Source organism: Vicia villosa, unplaced genomic scaffold (genome assembly GCF_029867415.1).
Source record: "Vicia villosa cultivar HV-30 ecotype Madison, WI unplaced genomic scaffold, Vvil1.0 ctg.001182F_1_1, whole genome shotgun sequence".
NCBI lineage: Eukaryota > Viridiplantae > Streptophyta > Magnoliopsida > Fabales > Fabaceae > Vicia > Vicia villosa.
In genome coordinates, this window is record NW_026705523.1 from 539069 (window position 1) to 561619 (window position 22551).

The 22551-nt window shown below is 37.0% G+C and overlaps 1 protein-coding gene and 1 long non-coding RNA gene across 4 annotated transcripts; one reads left to right on the plus strand and one right to left on the minus strand.

The window, feature by feature from the left end:
* The first annotated feature begins 1818 nt into the window (after window positions 1-1818).
* LOC131633855 (uncharacterized) lies at window positions 1819-3028 on the plus strand. The gene is made up of 2 exons (XR_009293418.1): window positions 1819-1947; window positions 2177-3028. It is a non-coding gene; the product is annotated as an uncharacterized LOC131633855 (long non-coding RNA).
* A 509-nt stretch (window positions 3029-3537) lies between these two features.
* Window positions 3538-22417, minus strand: LOC131633854 (uncharacterized). Of its 3 annotated transcripts, XR_009293417.1 has the most exons (16): window positions 22069-22417; window positions 17042-21977; window positions 16761-16949; window positions 13529-13643; window positions 12308-13355; window positions 11451-11898; window positions 10885-10938; window positions 7916-10769; window positions 7709-7822; window positions 7440-7570; window positions 6702-6794; window positions 6298-6567; window positions 5461-6118; window positions 4631-4706; window positions 4353-4545; window positions 3538-4277 (listed from the first exon to the last, which is right to left on the minus strand). XR_009293417.1 is itself a non-coding variant. In XM_058904535.1 (15 exons), exons 1-15 carry the CDS (start codon window positions 22278-22280, stop codon window positions 4446-4448), a joined length of 11298 nt encoding a protein of 3765 aa, XP_058760518.1. In that variant the 5' UTR covers window positions 22281-22417; the 3' UTR covers window positions 3538-4445. The 3 variants fall into 3 exon arrangements, 2 of the variants coding, with proteins under 2 accessions (XP_058760518.1, XP_058760520.1); XM_058904535.1 differs by having other exon boundaries at window positions 3538-4545; XM_058904537.1 differs by lacking the exons at window positions 3538-4277; window positions 4353-4545; window positions 4631-4706 and adding an exon at window positions 4716-5386.
* Window positions 22418-22551: the final 134 nt, after the last annotated feature.

Genomic DNA, 22551 nt, shown 5'->3' on the forward strand with positions numbered 1-22551 from the left:
TTCATCTCCGTCACCTTTAACAATATTAAATTATTATTTTAAAAATATATATATAACTTTACATTGTCAGGAAATTTTTAATTTAAAAATTTAAAAATGATAACCTGATATAGCAGAATATTATAATTTTATTAAATAATAATATAAAATTAATTTTCAATAATAATACTACTTTAACCACTTTAAAAAAATGTCTATATTTATTAAAAAATTCTATTTTGGAAGTTCTCTCTTGCTTGAAAGTTTTTCACCATTGAAATTTTCGAACATTTTTCATACTCAGTTTTTATTGAATACTAATATGATAGAGCTGTCAATTTTTTCTTTTGGCTATAATTCCAGTTAGAGGTAGTAAAATGGGTCTGGCCCGCAGAAAAAATCCGTTTTACCCGCACTTTTTCGCAGTGCGGGACAAGGTTTTAGGCCCGTTCTCTTTAATGTGTCCGCCCTGCTCTGTTTTTTTGCGAATTTTTTGGACATGAGTTTTTTCATACTATTTTTAAGCCTAAAAAATTTGATGTCCGCGGAATTTTCTCGCCCCGCCCTATTTTTTCGCGGACTTTTACGGAGCGGACATGCCCGTTTGTCACCCCTAATTGCAGTTCAGCGTGTCTCTTTCTTCTAAACTCTTTTTTCCAAAACTAATAATACATAAGTGGATAATAATAAATAAATGAGTGAGTAAAAGTGTGTGATCCATTTTACAAAGAACTCTTATAAATTGATGATGTAAATTGTACATATATTTTCTATCAAACATAGGTAAACATAGGTGATTCATATAAATAACAAGGGATTTTATTTAGCTTGTTCCCTAGTGCACACCAAAAAAGAGATCTTATTTACAATATACACACATAGTAATTTATAAGGGTTAAAAGAACACTAGAAATATTTGAAGCTTCTTAAAATATATCTCAAGTGTTAATTAACTAGTTCATTTTTATTCAAGGGTTAAAACACTCAACAAGCATGGAAAGTGAAGCCTCAGAAAACAGCAACCTAGGCTTGAAAAACTGGAGGGTTGAAGCCAATATCCCAGTTGAAGTCATGTCGCTCTTTTGTTGGCTGGTTTCAAGGTGAGTGGAGGCAGTAGAATGAATACTCTGAATTTGAAGTTTTTCCTTTTCCCTCAGTTTGGACATCTCGTTTGTCCATATATCCACAAGTCCAGACATCACTACTATAAAGGCCAAAAACACTAATAGTTGAGTATATGTTTGTTTTGAATTTGTTTGGAGTTGAGTGTCATATATATAATAAGGATAAGGATGTCTTTTGGTTAAGTAATAAAATATATAACTTAATGATTGAGCTGAAATAGTGATAAATAAATAAAACTATAGAAGCTTTTGTGATAAGGGTACCTAGTATATGCAAAACCACTAGCTAATATACCGTGGTACCAGAATAATGTTATTGACCAACCGCCATATCAGGTTAAAGAATTCGTCTATATGCAAAACCACTAGTGATACCGTGGAACTATCAAGTTACTACTTGCGCCATTCATATAAAAGTTGAAACTATTGAATTGTTTAAACTTTGGCAAATATCTGTTGGCTCAATCAGATAGAGACAGTGAATATGTAACCAAAAAATAAAATCAACTTGAGTATGACGTTTGCATTAACACACTATATGACTCAGCTACTGCCACGTCCTACCTCCCTCTCAAGTGGCATGATCTGCTGCAAGTGTGGGACAGGGATAACTATGATCAGACTATCCTTATCTTTAGAATATATCATTTCGTAAATGAGAACTTAAAAAAAAATTGCACAAGAAAAATTTAGTCCTACTATTAAGTAGTAGATATAAAAAACAGGTTTGCTATGCTTACACTGAAAAAGCTTTACACCGTATTTACACCATATGTTTTTCAAAACATTTTAGCTTTGGACCCAAATACCAAGACAAGAAAAAATTATTAAAAACAAAACAAAGGTGCATGAAACCGTATGTATATACGGTGTTGGTGTAATTTTTAGTGTATGCTTATCATTTCTGTATAAAAAACTGCATTTATCTGTTACTTATCATTCTCAACTCCATATTTAATGCATTCAACGTCAGAGTACTTTAATCACTCACCAATACATTTTTGAGTAAGTTTATCATTTATTCTATTTTAATTTTTTGGTTACTCATACTTTTTTTTCTTATTGATTTTTAGGGATGGATCTTGGCTCACTATCACCGCATCTACGGATTTGCACGTTCTCCGGCTTATACTCATGATTGGCCATATACTTGTCGATTTGTCCTTAGTATAGGGAATAATCATATCTTGTCGTACAGTGTGTATATTGACCGCACTCAGGATGACAATGTAAAATGGAGGTCATACGGTGCTCACCAGGACAGAGTTCCATTCAACCTCATTTCCTTATACTCTAGATGGTTGGCATGTGAGACCAACATCATGTGCAGGTATCTGTCCAAGTGGTGCATGTGACAGTTTGAGTACGTCCAGATCATTTCCAGGTCACCCTTCCAAGTTGCTTCTATCTGTAGTGTCTGCAGAAATCTGGATGACATTATGGAGGATTTTGAGAATCATTTGATACCGATGGAGTATCGAACTCATAAGGCCACATCTCAATGGAGCTATGTTTAGGGTTACATGACATGGTTCAATAAAGTGTCACACCCTTACAAGACACAGGACGCTCCTAGACGCCCACCTATGTTTGCTCATGAGGAGCTCCTGGAGAATCAAGAGGCATTGGACAATCATATCGTTGATGTGTTGTCGCTCAGAGTATTATGCGGCTTACACATTAGGGCATCAAGTTCGAAGTGTTTGTAAGAGGTGAAGATGAAGCGGTCACCCTAGTAAAGTTCATTCTTTTTGAGGCACAGAGTGTCGTGGCTTACCGTAGACTGAGAAGGAAACAGGGTGTTAGGATTAAGAATACACAGTAGTGTATTTTGATTGTATTTTGTTTAATTTTAATCGACTTTGAGAATAATGGTTGTACTAATATATTCGATTTCTATAATATTCGATTTTATTAAAGCTTTACGTGGTTCTATAATATTCGTTTTTATTAATCGTTGAAACAAATAACGGCATTTTTAATCGAATTAAAATTAATTTGGATTGAAAACACCACAATACTTAAAAATTGATTCTAGAAAAATTACACAAGCAAAAATTCGGAGATGCGTCTCCAAATCAATTTTTTTAAGAAATATGAGGATTATTTGATTTTTTTTTTAAGAACAGAATGTGACTTCGGAGAGGCATCTCCGAAATTTTCCTAAGAATAAATTCGAAAATGCATCTCCGAACTAAATATTGACAAAAAAAAATATATTTGGTACATCCGAAAATGCATCTTTAAATTCTTCCAAAAGCATTTTTAAATTTTCAAAGGTGCGCTCCATAGAATAGAATAAAGGTGGGATGAGAAATTAATAAAATTGAGGATTTTTAAAACTCATCTTATATCACTGCTGATATGCCATAACATTAGGTATTCTAATGCATATGATCCGCATTGAGAGGATACTAGCTTCTTTGTAGAGATATTATGATAAGCACCTAATAGCTTCCGTTTTATATTTCCAAGATATACAAACATAACATTTTCTCATTTCATATTGGTTTAATACCATACAAGTTCCTACCTTCTATGGCGAAAGAGTTGCACAAAAGGACACTAAAATGATAAAAGGACCCGAAAGTTACTATACAAACAGTTCAGATATCAATCACCAGCCCAATCTTAGGTAGGATTGAATACATCCCATTACATAATAAAGGCAATCGCAGTTGATTATTTGACATGTATCTTTTATATACAAAATATTGCATAGATATGTGCAACTGATGCTTGACTTCAGTTTTGCAGAAATGTAATGCTCCAGCCAAAACAATAACTGGATAATCCAGACCCCGACTGCTGGCACTCAGCGTCTTTTCTTTAGACCTTTAAGAGCCCAGGATTCAAAACATACTCCTCGATAAATATGGCAGTGGAAGCTAGAGATGTTCAAATCTGCAGTACATTGTTTACATCCTAAGAGAAGGCACAGATTTTTTACATCCCCCACAAGACCATCAGTGAGCCTTGGCCTTCTTTGCAGCATGTCGTGGGATGGTGGATGCAAACCCACGTGCATGGTGTGAAATAATAACTCTGGCCAGTACAAATGCTAAAATCAAAGGGATGGCAGAACCTAAACAGAATGCAGTTTGATTCCGGCCATGCAAAGATTACTGATTGGGATCATTGGAAGACTTCCCGCTATGGCCAGACTAATGGGACCTGCAAAAACATCGGAGTGGGAGCTTCCTTATGCCAAGAAAATAATCACGCCAGAGGTCCGGTCCTACTCTTCACCTTGATCAACTGACAATTCCAGAGGCCATTTCATGTGTGTTATTGGGGAACGAGACTTCAGTTTAAAATGTTCATGAGAAACCTCTTGAAACCTCAAATCCATGGTGTCCAACCTTCATACATGTTGCAAAGATTATCCGCACTAGTAGCTTGCTTTAGTAGATAATCTACTTGCTCTGCAATGCTAATTTCTCTGAAATTCATAGAAAGTTTGGTATCAGACAAATTCAGCAGAAGATTGAGTTCCAGAAAGAGCTATATTATATATATACCCATACCTGCGTTCAGAAATATCTCGACCATCAATTTTCATCTCAACCCGCCTCAATACTGACAAGGCATAAGCATTTTTTCCTACAGATAAGTGCAAACACAAAAGGGCATATCAATTTTATTTCCAGGCAACTTTCAATCACACAAGATTTTATGAAGTCAAATGGACATAAATACTATGAGATGGGTGTAAATAGATTGTTAGCGGTTCCTGCCTCACATGTACGTAAACAATGCCACCAACCAATTCCAAAAGAACAATGCAGGGTTAAGTAAAGAAACAAAAGGAAAAATAAATTATAAAAGCCAATCCTCTTTACATTTAAAATAAAATAAAATAAAACACCACAAGATAAAATTGAGTGTTGACTTTGGAAAAATTCTCTAACATATAGCTTATTACATCTCCTGACTTGATTAGCTCTTCCTATACATGATAATTCTGAAATCTTCATAGTAAAACCTAGCATAAGTTGTTTAAGTCCATTAGAGTGATGCATCTTTTCTTTTAATTGATATAGGTAACAAAGGTAAAATAAATTTTATAACGTTCTTATTCTTTTACTGGTTCAAAATGAAATCACAAATAATTATTTTACTAATGTGAGATTTGTTTGGTCTTAAACCTCCAGTTCCCTAGGGGCTAGGGGAGGATGCCCTGATAATTGGAGTTCAGCTAGGAGGTAAATAAAGTCTGGCCAAAGAATGTTCCAGCCAGGAAATGAACTCTGGTTCTCCCAATCGATTTTATGTCTAACCACCTGTTATTAATGTGAGATTTAAATCAAATGAAAGGTGACAAGAAATAAATAGTTGAAAAAAGACTTTTATATACCCCTTCCTATTCGAGTACTGGTATTGATGTCAGCATCAGGAGTTTCACGGTGTTCTGTGCCACTCTTAGCTTTATTTGTAGAAAGTAGATCATCTTTACCATCAAATTTGTCTAAGTTCTCAGTCGATGGATTATGGGAGACAGCAGAGCTGGCAACAGATTTATGACTGGGAAAAGGCATAGCATTGGGAAGTTCAGTGGCCCCGTAAGTTAACTTCACAGAATCGGCACTGTCGAGATCAGCTTCCAGAGGAAAAGATTTTGGCACCTCAAAAAGTGGGATTTCTTCAACATCAGTTTGAGACAAGGAAGTGGTATGTAAATCACTGGTAGGGTTTCTGCTATTAGACACCTGTGAAAGCATATCTGTATTTTCTGCTGAATCATTCATGCTATCAGAAAGACTAACTTCAGCAGATGTAACGTCAGATCCTGAGCTGCTACAGAAGCTGCTATCTGGAGGCGATATCCATCCTTTTTCTTCCAAAGAAAGTCGAGAAAAGCCAATAATATCTTCAGTCTTATCATCATCAGACCTTGAGAGACTCTCCCCTTCTTTACCATCAAACTCAACAGCATCACCACCACCAGCATCTGATGTGGACAAAGCAATATCCTGTGATTTTACTTCCTGACTTTCTCCTATTCCTTCAAGAGCCTGAAAACAAAGAGCAAGGATCTATATTTTATTCTTTCAAAATATGGTAAGTAAAAAAGTAATTGCACAACCTTTTTGATCGAATTTCCTTATATAAATGTGTATACACACACATGCATATATATATATGTATAAAAGAGAAACGAGTAACTAAAAACATCTTGAAACTTTCACATTACTTTGTGCAGATTCCCAGCATGGAGATTAGCTGTTCTTGCTAGCCTGGTTAACAACAAATAAAGTCCCTTCACAGCTGATGTCAGAGATGGCACTAAGGGCTTAAATGTCTGACAAGAATCCCTGATCCTTAAACAGTATGATTGATATATAGCTTGTCCATGGATGTGTGATATTTCCTTCTTGGTCTCACTTTCCCTAGCTATAGCATCAGCCATAGCAGCTGCATCCTTAGACAACACGGATTCAAGTGGAAAAAGGATGGCGTTCACCTATCAAGAACATAAAACCATTAAAATACAATTTTACTTTAGGGGGAAGTTTGATATCAGGAAATATAGAATGAACAGTTACAGCCAAAGCCTGACTGTCATATTTATAAAGCTACAAAAGGGATGAGAAAAACCTCTGAAAGATTTTCCATGAGAGAAAGGTGGATTGAAGCTGCCTCTTTCCCCAGATTGTAAACATCGTGTACATCTTCAGTTATTGCTAAAACCTGCAAAAAGAAAGCAACTTTATGTAAGAAACACACAATGGAATGCAGGCCTAAGGTGATTAAAGGAATGCAGACCTAAGGTGATTAGGGGAATGCAGACCTAAGTAACTAATCTGTTCAATTTTTATGGATCGTTGCAAGCTACATGTGACAGTAACAATCCTTTTATGAATGAGACATCAATCATATTGTTTAAGCTTCAGGTGACAGGAGATTGGGCAATCAGGGTTAATTTTTGTATTAGTAAGCTTAATCCTTTTACCAAATTGGGATTATTTGGTGGGAAGGGGGCTTGTAATTTACCATTACATGGTTAACAGGTAAGGGTTACATAACTAAGATTTTGAAACAAGCAATTACACTAATATTCAAAACTCAAAATGCTAATGCTATATTAGATCGAGTGGTCAACTTGGGCTTGTTAAGATTAAAATTTGGAAGAGAGTATGCATCGGGTGATATCATAAACCAAAAGGCCTCCAGCTACATAGAAATTAGCAGCTCAGAAATTATAATATAGAGCCATATAAACAACACATGTATTGGACATCAATAGACGTCAAATTCTATAAACCAAATAAGAAATTAGTTCAGAATTATATCCATAGTAATACAAGGCAACATCAAATACTTTAAAAACTGCACCTCTTCAAGCATAGAACCACACTCAGAAGTTAAAGCGGTATGCATCCTTGAAACCTGAACAAAAGCAGACAAAGCAACACTTGCCTCATATGCACAATCCCTCATTGTAAGAACTGTGCTTTGTAAGTCACCTAAATAAAGGTAAAGAACATATTAAATCAACATATGAAGTGACAATGCCGCTACATTCAAAAATCAAATAAAACGTGCATATGGATGTATGAACATCAATGTCCAAATACCCAACAACCAGGATCAGTGAGATCTACCAGAAGCTGATTTTGCTTTCAGAGAGGCGATGCCGAGTTCGTTGGCTGCAGCATATAATTCATTGGAAGCAGCTTCAACAGTGCATTGTGCAAGCTTCCACTCTTGTTCGGTACCTATTACAAGAACACGAGTGTAATGTTCAATTTCACACAGGAGTTTAATTGGAGCGAAGAGATGTCAAATATAGAGGAATATAGAAAACTCACGGGTATAAGAATGGAGAGTAACATCCAATCTTGTTAGTGAATTCAAGTACAGTTGCTGCCATGTATTTCCATCAACACCACTCCTAAAGGGATATGGTTGCCCTGGTATAAGCAAATGCCCGTCTCTTGATGCTTCAAATTCTAATACTGACATGCATAACTTCACAATGTCTGATGCTTTTTCTCTAGATTCCCATAAAATCTCCTTCCGTTTCTTAATATGTTCATGGAACTCGGGAGGAATTCCGGAATTTTTAGTTGATGTATTTCCGGAACTACTTGAACTTGGACCCCCGCAAGCCCAACCCATTGCTCTCTCAAGCTGTCCTTCAGCTATAAGAGAAGGTTGTTCACAAGACTGAAGACTATCCAATGATGATGTGATTTTTGAAATAGCGGATTGTAAATTTTCCAATAACTTAGATCTGCTGAGATTTAAAATGACTGGATACAAGCTGTCATCAGTATCAAGATACTTCTCATATGCGATTCTCCTGTTATATGATGGGTTCAAACTAACATCATGCATCCATTCCATCTGAACTACCTCAAGTGTAGTTTTTCGAAGAGCTTCTTTCAATTCACTCACTTGTCTTTTCATGAGAGAAGCTGCAGACTTTGCTGCTCTAGCTGTTTCATGTGCATTACAATATTCTTCAAGCATATGTAAAACCTTCTTCACAGCCCCGTCTTTTTTCACCTGATCTAAAGCGAGTTCCTTTGAGGAATCTGTTAATTGTTGCAAGTGCTCCTTTTCTCTATCTAAAGAGGCTAACAAACTAGGGGCAACTCTTTCTTTCAAATAGTGACTAATGTGTTTTTGAAGTTGGTTTTCAAGCTTTTTCTTCATAAAATTGAGTGACTGGTCAAAGCCTAGATTTTGCTCGACTGATGAAGCTACATCATGTATGCATGCATCTACAAAAGAATCTATAACACCTACTTTCCAAATAAAAAATGAATGGTCATCCAACAATCCTCCAACTTTCCAGACATACTCAGAAATGGAATTCCCGGAATTTATAAAATCCGCAAGAGTATGAAATTTATTTGAGGGGATCACAACAGAACCATCAGCAGGAGACAGCATATTATCACAGGATTCTAGTTCTAAGAAAGGCTTAACAAGTGCCGCCAGTAGTGCTTTACTTCTCAAAATATGTAGTTCGCTTTCTTCTTCCACACCAACTAGAGATTGAAATTGACTATTCACCGAAACCAGGGAATTTTTAATATCAGCTTCTCTCTTTTTAAGTGAAGAAGTCCTTGCATCCCTCTGACTCCATGTTTGATGAAGTTCGTCTAGTTGTGCTCTACAAGCTTCTTCTTGAGATGCAAGTTCCTCTGCCTCTTCCCATGAAAGATGATCTCTGCTCTTAACAGCAGCTTCTTCAAGAGCCAGCTGCTGCTCAGTAATAAGACCAACCTTAACAAAATAATTCTGCTCAAGTTCAAACAGTGATGCTCTCTCCATTTCAACCTCCACAACCTGTTCCAGTGCAGTTTCTATAGACCCTCGAACTTGTGAGATCAACCCAAATGCATCCATAACTTCTGATTTTAACGAAACTGCTGATCGTATCACATCGGGCAGAACAACTTCAGTCATTTGACTAATCAATCCCTTACAGGACATCAAAATGGTTTTGAAAATGGAAACCCAATTACTTTCAGAAGAAAACTTGGAATTATCTTTGTTTGTATCAATAGAATGGATATCATTTCCAATAAAATGCCGTAGATCATTGACAAACTCTGTCAGGAGATTACATTTTTCTACTTGTTCTTCAAACCAAGCAAAAATAGTTCCAGAATCATTCCGCAGCATATTGTATTGATTTCTTCCTCCAGACAAATCACTATATATATTGAGTATTCTATGTTTAACGTCATTATAAAATGAACTTAGAGCAATATTTAGAATTGTTAGTACTTTCTCCCTCTCCTCCTCTAGCTCACCTAAGAGTCTAGTACTGATTTTCCCATGATATCTAGATTGAAGAGAAGACATTCCACCTTCCCTTTTCAAAAGATCAATGGACTGCATGAATTTCATGAAAGCTGACAAAAGATGATCCTTAGTTATTGATTCTGACTCTAAGCAAATAGAACTTTCTATTTCAGTACATTCTTTTTCCAATTTTTCTATTTCCATAGCATACTTCTCCACTCTAAAACAAAGATCATCATGACTGCATTTGATGGAATCAGTGTTATCTACATGAAATTTTGCAACAAGTTCAGAAGCCTGCCTTCTGGCAAGAGAGAGAATATCAGATGACAGGGCATTGACAGATAATTCAAGAACTTGGGCCCAGCCATGCACCGCACTGGTTGAAAGGTAATTTAATGGTAAGATTCTTTGCAGCGCCAAGGAGTATGCTTGCAGAGAATTTATTGCTGAAGTAAGTCCATCATCCAACTCAGCTATGAATTGAGAAACTTCCCTATCTATATCATGACATTGTGCTTGTGTTGGCTCAGGAACAATAGTTAGTGGAACGCCCGCTAAAGTAACTGCAGACGTAAGAGATAAGGCAACTTCCATGTTACTCAGCTTAACATAAGAATTTATTTCTGGGATTAAGTTGCATCGTAAAGCATCAAGAATCCTTCCATGTTGCTCAGCCCAGGTCATTGTCTCCTGAGCTTTCTCAGCAACCATAGTCTTAGCTTGAGCGAATTCCCGAGCCTGGATTTCAAATGAAGCCCGGATTTTCTCTGAATTACGGGTTGCTTCACCAACAATTGACTTAGCAGATGTCTCGTGTAATGTAAGGCTCGACCTCTCTTGGTCAGCTCGACAGTATATGGAAGATGCAATCTCGTATTGGTTTAGAGCTTCAGCAAACCTCTGGTACATAGTTCTCAAAGTCAATTCAAATAAAGAAATAATTGATCTGAGAAAAATCTAACCAAAGTTGTGATCTAAATGAAGCCAAAATTCAGGGTATTTATTTAATCATTACCTCAAGTACAGATTCAACAGCTGGCAGGCTAGTCAGTAACTGATCATGGTGTTCCTGCTCACATTATGGAAAGAAAAAAAAGCTATTAATAATGTTTTATATATCATGAAAGTATAAGAAAATATATAAACACCTAGATAGGTTGAATTACAACAATTATCCCACCCAGGATTCGCTAATTGAAGGTTACTACTACAAACAAAGAATTCAAATATGAAAATACATGCATATTTATGGTAAACACATCATGCAAATTCTAAAAAACCATCTGATACATGGATAACCTACATTAACTAATGAATCACAAACATGCACGTGGATGCACCTATTTGTCTTTAGCACTCAAATACACTGTATTTCAATTATGTACACGTTTGCTTTCGTGTTTGCTTCACTCGCTCTGTGCTATAGTCTTATTCTCATACGCATATAAATGCTACCGCATGGTCACACCAAATAAAACCTGACTTTTCAAACACACTGAAAGCAGCTCATCTAACTATGTCATGCCACATACAAACATCTTTAAGTAGAAGGCATATAAATATTTTTTAGTTCAGAAGTACCTGTAAGGGAACACGAATTTCTTGCACTCGAGAAGCAAATAGACTTAAGCTAACAGCCAACTCCATGCCTTTCCTTTCTTCGCCACCAATTGCAGCTTCATCATGAAAATCACCCCGTGTCCACTCCACAAGTGGATCCCAGACAAACACTTCTAGTAACATCAAAAGTATGTCTTTGTTCTTTTTTAGAATGCCAATAACTGCCTCGCAGTTTTCTCTGAAGCTACCCTCTATTCCAGTCAGCCCTAAAGCTGCTTCAATCATTTGGGTAAGACGGAAAGGAACAATCTCTGGAATTTTTAGTCTCTGTCCTTTGTCAAAACACACATTGTAATCAATATGTACAATATCCCCACCACAAAAATCAATCAGAATGTTGTCTAAATGTCGGTCACCCAGTCCCAGAACATGGCCAACCATACTCATTGCAGCAAGGCTTCCAGAATATCTACAGATTGAAGGAAATAAGACAACCACGACAAATTTACAGCAACACAGGGTTTAGAAATACTTTCAACTAAATTAGTCAACAAACAGAATTTTGTATTCGACACCTGATCGTAACTATAAGATCAAGACAAACTTGGTTAATCATACGAGGAAATAAAGGAACAAAGGTCTAGAATAAGTTAGTGTGTGAGGAAAGAATTGCAAGCCTCCAAAGGGTAGGATGAAAAAAACTCACTCTGTTTAAATGTAGTTCTAATCCCATAATATAAAGGGGCAAGCCAAAATATATAAATAAATCATCAAAAACTAAATCCACATTTAGATAACAGATTCTAACCATTGATTTTTAATCATAAATATCAACCACAAAATAAATAAGTAAAGGCTTAAAAGTTCCATAAATATACCTTTTCATTTTTGAGCTGAAGGCTTTATATCCTTCGCTAGCACACCATAGTTCTTGGTAAAGAAGATTTCTAGGCACCTCCTTCATGAGATCAAGAAGAACTTTATATTTAACTTCATGGGGCCAATCCCTTCGTGATATCACTCTCTTAATGCCTTTCTCTTTAAGTGCAGGTATGATCTTCCCATAAAACATATCACTGGGACGAGGAACAGGTGAAGGAGCTGAAGATTTTGTATTTGCAGTGCCTAATGCCAAAAACTGTGCATGCTGGGCTCGGGTTTGCCAAGATTTAAATACACTGTAAATACTAACTACATTATCCACCCACTGAATTAGGCCAGCCCGACCACTGATTGGAGTCACAGAATAATAGCGAATTCCAAGAGATTTGCTGCATGTCGAAGAAGAATGCAAAAAACCATTTATAGCCTGCAGCAATTGCATAATCCTGGCATCAAGGCGCAAATCTTCTCGTCCTTTAAGGAGATATGTATACTTTTGACCATCTGAACCAAGTATAGCAAGTTTCTTAGGCTTAGTCTTCGTTGATAAGATAGTGACTTGTTGGAGGAAAGAAGCAATAGTGACAACCCCTTGAAGATCAGTTGCTTTGCCAGAATCAGGTACTTTCATTTGTTTTTCAAGACCTGGCATCGGAACATCTGAAGATGATAACAGAGCTAAGCGTGGAGCAACTTCTTGTACAGAAATTGAAGATTTCCTCTGGTAAGAAGCCAAGGATGCAGCAATACTATCAAAAGGCCGCCATACATCCCCGAGAGCTGAAGAAGATGATGGAGGAGTCTTGAAAGATACAATAGCTGATTTCAGTGGGTCTTTATACTCTTCTTGGAACCAAGCTTCATGAGGAGTCTCAGGTTTTCGAGAAGTTGAAGCCAAACGACGTTCCAAAGCCACAACTATTGGAGCCATCATTGCAGAATAACGAGCAGAGTTTATCTTTCTCTTCTCATTGTGACTGAGTGTGGCATTTTCTGCAATTCTTGCAGCCTCCTCTTTTAGCACATTTATTCGCCTCATCACATCTGCAATAAAATAGAGTAAGCCCCATTTCTCTTCACTAACAGGAAATTCATAAAATAAAAAGAAACAATGAAATCCATTTATCAAACACTACAAAATAGTCAATAATTCTTTAATGTAGTTCAATAAAAAAAATTCACAGATCGATGAAATGTTAGAGAATAAGGAAACCAACCTGTGTGAAGATCCTGAAGAGTACCGAGCCATAACTCCTCCCAGAGAACAGTAACATTTCCAAGTTCATTTATCATCAGCTGCACGTCCTGAACCAATCGAGGGTAAAGCTCTCTCTGCATGAAACAAAATCTAATCATTCTACATGCTAATATACTATTTTAACCAAGCAAATTAAGATTAGGTCATTATAAAATCAATAACTGCAATTGACATATTAGCCAAACTAATGAGTGTATGATGTGATAAAGATGTCTGGTCAAGCAAATAAGTACCCATCAAGATGTGCTTAATCAGCTCGAAAACATACTGATATCCACTTGTCCCTCTGAAATCTAATTTCAGACTAAGTAGAGCATTATTTGATAAGTATACAGAGTCAATTATGATGTTCAGTGTAACACACTAACACTTCAAATCCATTTGAAGACAACAATGGAAGCTTGAGACAGAACTGCTACTGCTAGGCTGCTATTCCTACTGTTGCTATAGGTTCAGACTTCTGAGCACTTACTTTGGATGTGAACCTAAACTTATATAATAAATTGAATTTAAGAATGACTATGTTTAAGATATGAGAAAAGAAGAGTAACATTATATCTCCAACCACTAAAAAGTCATACATCAGTTAGCGTCTTCGAACCTCTTTACTGAACAAACAAAATAATTTCAAGTTCAATGCACGGACCTAATACTCACAGAAAGATCAAGAGATAAGGGTTGAAACTATCAACAACCAACTCTCCTAAAAACTTAGGCTGTTGCATAAAGGCGCAACTGGATTTATATTTTTGCAGACCCATTCATGCAAGAGCCATTTGGGCTGGAAGCAAGTGATATGGGCCGCTTAACTCTACTAGGATTAATATTGCTGATTAGGATTTATTATTTTATTTACTTTTATTGTTGTCCATTTCCATTTTGTCCCGTGAGTTCTTTGTTTGCAAAAATAATAAGCTAACAAAAATCCAGTAGCCAGAAGTGGTTATGCAGAAAGACGAACAAAAATTCAAATAACAAATCCTTACTCACAAGAGCGACTTGGAGGCACGGGATTCAATGAGGTACTAGCGCAATGGGAGACAGGAACGTGAGTCGTGAGGGAATATGTTTATCAATGTATCTAAGGTAAGGAAAGAGACATACACGTGACTGTTTAAGTGAATCGTCGTGGAACCTTGGATTAAACAAAATGAGTAGATAGGATTTGTTGTCATGCTTAAATTTGACACCTAGTGTCATTTAATCTCATCTCATATATATCTAGGATAGACTCTGATACCATCTTAGAATTTAGGTTAAGCTAACTCAACTCCATAAAATTACTCCCTCGGTTTTCTATTATAAGTCGTTTTGGAAAAAAAAATTGCATTAAAATATAAGTCGCTTTACAATCCCAATGAATAATTAATGATATTTTTCCTATTATATCCTTAAATATTTATTATTCTCTCTCATTTCAATTATATAAATTAATCTTACACATGTCATTAATGAAGGACAATTTTGTAAAAACCTTCATATTTTCTCATTTTCATACAACAATTATTACTTCTCTTAATATGTGTGAAAAGTCCAAAATGACTTATAATAAAAAACGGAGGTAGTAACTTACAATGTGAGGGATGTCCAAATTTATAAACACTTGCTCAAAATATTTCACATCCAATGTGAGACTTTATAAACCTGATATATGGAGTGTGACCCAGATGGTCCAACAAATCTTGAAAAATAGACTCTCATACCAACATAAAATTTGAGTTTGAGTATAACTCAATCACAAAAAATTGGTCATTAGCTTGTAGAAGGATGTCCACCACTTATAAACTGTGATTTCACATTCAATGTAAGGAGAAGGACGTCCACAACTTATAAACTCTGTGATTTCACATCCAATACGGGACTCTAAGCATCAACTATCATGAAAACTTAAGGTATTAAGTAAATAATACAATGTGGGACTCTAAACACCAACCAACCATCATGAAAATTTATTGTATTAAGTAAATAATCCAATGTGGGACTCTAAACATTAACCATCATGAAAATTTAAGATTTTAAGTAAATTTCCGTGATATGTTTTCATAGTTGTGTGACCCCACATAGTGGGATAAGGCTTGGTTGTTGTTGTGGTATGTTTTCATAGTTGTCAATCCCGGATAGCGAAGCAGTCGACCCCAAAAGTGGGAAAGCATGGAGCCGACCAGCCAATATTTGATAATTTTTTATATTTATATTTAAAATAATCTAGAATATATATATATATATATATATATATATATATAAATATTTTTTTACTAAATACATACAAGTAATTACTATTTTCTGTGAAAATTATTATTTTATTATTTGTTTATATTACTATCATTATTTTTCTACTCAATTAGTGATCCATTATTTAGTAGTACTAAATAATGTTACTGTTTTATTCTTATCTTAATAGTGAAATGCTATTTTTACACGGAATATTACATCTACACCATATAATAATACGGTTTCGTTTTTCTAAAATGTTTAATCATTATTTTTTATTTTTGCTGGCATAAGTAATTACATGAGGGCCATGTGTATTTCATACGGTGTACACTTTTGGTGTTAGATATTGGTGTAAGCATAGCAACTCTCATCTTATTATTTGTGTATTATTAAAGTTTTTTTTCGAAAGTGTATACAGTAGTCAAAACCCAAATGTTCTTATTTATTCCTTTAAAGTAGTGTTTCATTGTAGGATGGGCCTTAAGTGTCCATGCTGTCTTAAACCTTTACTAGACCTGTAGGCCTGTATGATCTAGTAAGTGATTCATTTTAGGATAATGCTAACTTGTGCCCTAGGGGCACATGTTAAAAAACTCATAAATAGAAAGTTTGTATTGAAAAAAAAAAAAAGCAATAAAAAACATTAATTATAAGTTTGTAATGAAAAAAATACACAATTTCCAAGTAATTTTTTCTATATCTAGCTCTTAACTTGTGGCATAGGGGCATTATCTTGTACCGTAGGGGCACAAGTTAGCATTACCCTTCATTTTAAACTAACACTAATTCAGTAAAAGAAAAATTAGAAAATGCATATCGTACTGGGTTTTGTATATCTGACAAAAAAACAGCAAAAAGATCATTTCTTTCCTGTTTTTCCTAACACCCAGTACGATATCCACATGATGTGAAAGAAAATAACTGTTGTCAAAAAATATATACAAGCAGCAAAATGCAAAAATAGTTTTTCACATTACCAGACAACCCAGCACATGATGAAGCTCTTCTGAAGGCTTCTCTTCATAAGCATTAACATCAACTAGAGTAGGGTAAACTATAGAACAAGGAGAGTTCTTGGCCAGCATGATCAGTAAACTCTCCAACTGCTTCCGAATCAATTGTTCAGGATGAGAGCTCAAACGTGCAAACAGTTGAGGAGTAACTTCCTAAAAAAACAATTCAAGCAACCATTCAGCAAACTAGCCTCCGTTTAACACTGAAAGAAGTTAAAGTAAGAGCTCAAGATCTAGCATGCAACCTGCCATGGCAACAAAGGAACAACCAAAAGAGAAGATTCAAGCTTATCTTTCAGTTCCACACCATAATTGAGAAGTATATGCAATATATACAAAGTAGCCCTCAGAGTGTAGCTGCCAGTTTTTTGCTTGAAAGATTCATTTTCAGAACCAGGCATGTGACTATGGCCAAGATGAGAAGTAGAATAAGAAAGATATTGTATGTAACCATGAGCAGCATATCCAAACAGGGACACTCTTCTTTTCCTCAAAGACCACCAAATATCTACAAAATCATCCAGTGTAGGTACTATGTCAGATTCTCTCAGCCCAAAGTTCGTATTTAACAAACAAACCCTTAACTGAGAAGATACGGTGGCTAAAAGACGTTCTCCACCAGAGGTTTCTGCACCCGGTGCCCCTGCAACGGTTTCAATAATATTTACAACATGTGAAACCAATTTCTGCAGAGGATTGTTAGTACTTGAGCGCTCTGCAGAATCATGCAAAGAGCTTCCTTCTTCCTGTTCGTCTATGAAACCTTCCACATCAATATTATCCTGAAGAAGGCACAAAAGCAATGACTTGATTTGTAGAACTTCATCCTTGGTCAATCTGAACCTCTCAGGCAAAATTTCTGGAACAAGTATGGGAGAAAATAAGCAAGAATCCAAGGAAGTTTCACACTGAACAGGGAGTGAGCCTCCGGCTTGCTTAAAGCACCAAGAAGCATAAGATATCCACGACTTGCCCATGGTGGGGCAAATACGAGAAGACAGTTTTGTTGTTGTTCCAATAATCTCCTCGGTAATAGAACCCAAATTCTGTTTACAGTTTATATTTTTACTATTACCGTCCTTGCCAATTGAAGTTGATCCAGTCATATCAAAATCAGCTAACATCTTAAGAACAGTACTCTCTGGATTCCAATCTGAAAAATCCCGCCTTAGCCAACCAGCGAGTTTCAAGCATGCTTTGGCCTTCAGAATTCTCTCTTCCACATCAAATATTCTAGATGTTGAAGAAATGATAAAAGGACATAAAAAAGACCAAAGGTTTGTAAAAGCATCTTCAAATTTGTTTTCAGCATATTGCAGTAAAATGCTCTCGTATTGCAAATTTAACAGAAGAATATTGTGATGTTTCTCCTCTGGGCAAGCAGATATGTTATCTTTGATATAGTTGTTCAAACGATTTGCCAGCAGTAGATTTTTTTGTTTACGGGCTAAACTATGCAAATTCATGCAGAATTTTAGAGTAACGGGAGAAGTTGGGGAAATGGTTTGATAAACCCGAAGAACTTTCAGCCATGGATTACAATCTTGACGGACTTTACTAATGGAGAATGGAAATGACTGAAGAGAATTTATTAATGACTGATGAGGTTGTTCGGCCTTCTCATTAGTTGATTTAAGCTTGTAATCCTCTTCTACGAGGAAAATGCAGCGCAACTGAATAGCAAGAGGTGTTGCTTCAGCTAACCCATCAAGTGGCAAAACGGAAAGTGGTTCCTCCAACATTGACCTTGCTTTCTGCAAGTCATGGAGCACCTTATCATTTTTCCCTTCCTTATGGAAGAGCAACGATTGAAGTAGCATCTGCTCGCTCCTTTGCAAGGCTAATTTTGGATCGAGGGTAAGCTCACTATTACTTTTAGGTGTCAAATCAAGGTATGACCAAGCAGACTGATAATCACCTTCATCGAAACGTGCCAACGCATGGATTGCATTAACTTCATTGCCTGCCATTGTCAAAGCACCCGAATAACTTCTACCAGTGTACTTAGCACGAAGCAATTGCAGTTCTAATAGCCAGGTTTCAAGAGATCTCCAATCAGACACAGCAGCATAACTCTCAATTACACGTGCTATAACAAACTGTATACCATCAGAGCCCAGGGAACTGAGTGACTCTTCAGTTTGTAGCAAGTGAGTAAAGTGAGCTGCAGCATTTTCATATTCGCCTCTTGCCTGATATATAAGCCCACTTATCCATGAAAGGGGTCCAGTAGTTCTACACTCATTGACGGACTGGTTTTCGTCCCCGAGTATGGAGGAGAATGTAACTGAAACCCATTTTTGTAGACCGATCAAAGAATCTGGTTCAGCACTCTTGCAAAGAGCTAGTGAAATATGTCTTAAAACTTTCAAGACATCTCCTTTATTTCTTCCTCTGATATTGTGGAGGTTGTCAGCAACCTGAGCCCTTGGCTTTTCCTTCAAAGATGACACAGAAAGATTCTTGAGGTCCTGCAAACGTAGTGTGCAGTATTGAATAACAGCATCGTTGCAATGTAGAGCCAATCCAGCATTCATCATTGGTTCACATATACGAGAAAACCAATCCTCACAAACTTTTTTATTTGCCCGAAAAAATACAGAACTCTGACGGGTAGCAGATGGTAAAATGACAGAACCCTCATAAGCATTGTATACATTTTTCTTTAAAGCCTCGACAAAATCCAACAGTAATCTCATTGGTAAAAGGTGAGCACCAGAAAAACCTATCATGCTTAAGTTCCCATCATTTTGTGCATTATCAAGTTGCAAAAGGTGTGCAACGTCCAACAGCATGCGCTCCAGAGCAGCAAATGTTTGGGTAGGCCCACCAAGGTTAGTCCGTAGACGTGTAGAAATACAGTATCTAGCTGCTTCATGTACAGCCCACCAGGCACCAGCTATATTATTGATAGAACATATTCTTTCAAGTATACCTTCATCCACTTGTATATCCAACCACGGAAAATTAGCACCAAAATTTCCTGTTTCTTCAGGCTGGTTTAAATTAGCATCCTTTGAACTCTGGCAACTATGAATGAGGCGATGGATCCAAGAAGAAAGAGGTGCCTTCCATCTTTGTGAAATGTAACTTAAGATTGACACCAGATGTTGTGATTGCAGCTGCGGTGGTAGCTGCTTCAGAGCAAATAATTGTGTCCAGTGCATCTTGGTAGTGTTGTCAAACCCGAGATCAACAGGTCTAAATCTCCCATAATCATAGAGACCACATGTATATACGGTAGTTGGCAAAATAAGGGCAAGTAGCCTCACATATGCATCATGTATCTCTGTTGATGGATCCCCAAGTTTCTCCAGTATCACTTCAGCTAAGGGATATAAGCATACCGGATGCAAAAGCTTTGCTTGTACAAACATCTCCAAGGTTGTTGCAACATTTGATCTTACTTCTGGCTCCCTCTCAAAAGTACCACTTAAAAGTGAGAAAACCAGGCTCATGACTACACCAGCATTTCCGGATGCTTCATAAGAGAAGCTTTTTGTGCTTGAGATCTTATTAACATTCTCACATAACTTTTGTCCCCAGTCAAGAGCTGCTACTTTTATTGCTAGAGGAGAAGAAGCGTGAAGGGCTTTTACAAGGAGTTTGCTGTATTTTTCCAAATTCTCAGTAATCACGGCAGAAAGCCCATTACTGTACTGATAGTCATCCTCCTCCTTTTCAGTTTGAAATTCAACAGAGTCTCCATCATGATTATGTTCTTTTAGGGAACACTTAATTAAGAACTCAACTGAATTTAGCCTCTCCAATGTCTTGACAGCAGCGAACTGCAACTCCATGAAGGCCTGAATAGGCAACTCAAAAGGATTCATCTTTTCTGTGATAAAGGACAGCAACTTCTCCAACCTACTAAGATACAATTTAGTTGTTTGTGTTTGGCCAGTCAAATTGCTATCCCCAGCCATGGAAACACATGCTAATAGAACTTTGAAATCAAACTTGATCAGAGCAAACAATTCAAGTCTTGAAAATGTTTTAGAATCTATATCAAAAGTGAACTGGTCTGAATCTGTGGTGTCATTTCCAATCACACTCTTCAACAGCTCCAGTTCTTCAATCAATAGGGTGACAGCTTCATCGACAACCTCTGCATTCCCATGCTGAAGTAAGAAAACATAAGTAGCTGCAGAACTTCCTGTCACCAAATGATTCGGATGCAACCGCAGCTGAGAAACCGGTGCAACAAACTGCAACAACTTCCGCACAGAGGACGGGAGAAGGCCATGTTTTTGCAAGGATAATAATTGGAGATTAGTTTTCAAAACACCATGAACTTGAACAGAGCTAATTTTCCCAAACCCAGCCTGATATTCCAAGCTCTGAAACAACATATCAAGTGCAGGAGAATAAAAACTCGAAAACTGTTCCCGCAATATCTCAGCTAAGAGAGTCAAACACTTCCAAGAATCTTCAATCCACTCAGACCATCCAAACTTCTGCCCAATCAAAGGCAAGCACCTGAGCAATCGAGGAAGCAACCCACTGAGAGGTTCAATGATCTGTTCAAGCATGTTCATTTCCAACAAACCCGAAGCAGTTGACTGCAGAATCGTTGAAAAACAAGAAAGCAAAGCTAAAAGCCGACGAAACTGCTGCAACGTTCCAGGAGTTCCTTCATGAAGCAAAGCCTCCATATCCCCCAAGAACTTAGTAATCAACCTCAAAGACATTGTTAACCCACCAACCCAATGCTTCTGAAACTGCAAAAAACTATCCATAATAACCCTCCTATCCGATTTAACAAGGTCAGGCATTAAAGCCCAACCTAAAAGAAGATCAACAATATCATGAAAATGAGGCTGAAAACACCTCGGAAACTTCAACGATATCAACGTTATAACACCGAGAAGAGTATGAAGTAAAGCTAGCGAAGTCCTATCATCCTCTAGAAGCACCTGACACGCTTTGAGAATAGGTAAAGCGTACCTTTCAGTTCCACCTACATTGAGAAACTCGCGAAGACCTTGAAGCGCGAGATCGGTGGCATCAACTGTAGTAGTAACATTGCTAAGTAACGGTAACGCCCAACCGATGAAACGATCAACCAAATTACTGAGTATACCATGGTTCTGTCTACCGTTAGGCGGGACGGGAACCGAACAGATAACGCCGCAGAGTGCACCGTGTGTTGTAACCGCCGCTTGACGGACCTCGAACGATCTGTAAGAAATTAAGCGAAAATGAAATTTAATTGAAATGAATGATAGTGATGACAGAGAATTTGAAATGATAAAAGAGGGAATTAGGTTACTTGTCGGAGAGGAGTTGGGAGAGGCCTTGGGTAAGGAAAGTGGCGGAGTGAGTGATGAGGAGGGAGTTGTGAGGGTGGAGAATGGCGCGGTGGAGGGAATTGATTGCGGAGAGGCGAGAAGAGTCGTCGTCGGGAGTGTCGGGTTTTTGGTTGGGAAGAGCGACGGAGAGAAGTGCTGCTAGCTGCTGTTGTTGTTGCTGTAGACCTTGCATCGCTCATTTCCTTACTATTCTTCACTCGCGCTGGCACTGGTATATGCTCTTTTGTTGCCGCTGAAGTCAGTGTGATCTTTATGCTCTCCGACCGTAACCCAGGACAGATACTTTTCTGTTAACTATTTACTCTTTTGGCTTCTTCTTTTTTTTTTCCTTTCCCTATATTAAATTGAAAAATCTTGGTTTTTAAATTAAAATTAAGATTTATTTGAATATAATTAAATTTTATTTAGAAGTTTGAACAGAAAGTGAATGCTTTGGAGAGAAG

Bases quoted from the DNA above. Each gene is read 5' to 3' on its own strand.
- LOC131633854 (XM_058904535.1), bottom strand. From the start codon at position 22,280: ATGCAAGGTCTACAGCAACAACAACAGCAGCTAGCAGCACTTCTCTCC. The intron at 10,939-11,450 runs GTACTTCTGAAC...TAATGTGAGCAG, and splicing joins AAATTCGTGTTCCCTTACAG to GAACACCATGATCAGTTACT. The intron at 10,770-10,884 runs GTAATGATTAAA...ACTATGTACCAG, and splicing joins CTGTTGAATCTGTACTTGAG to AGGTTTGCTGAAGCTCTAAA.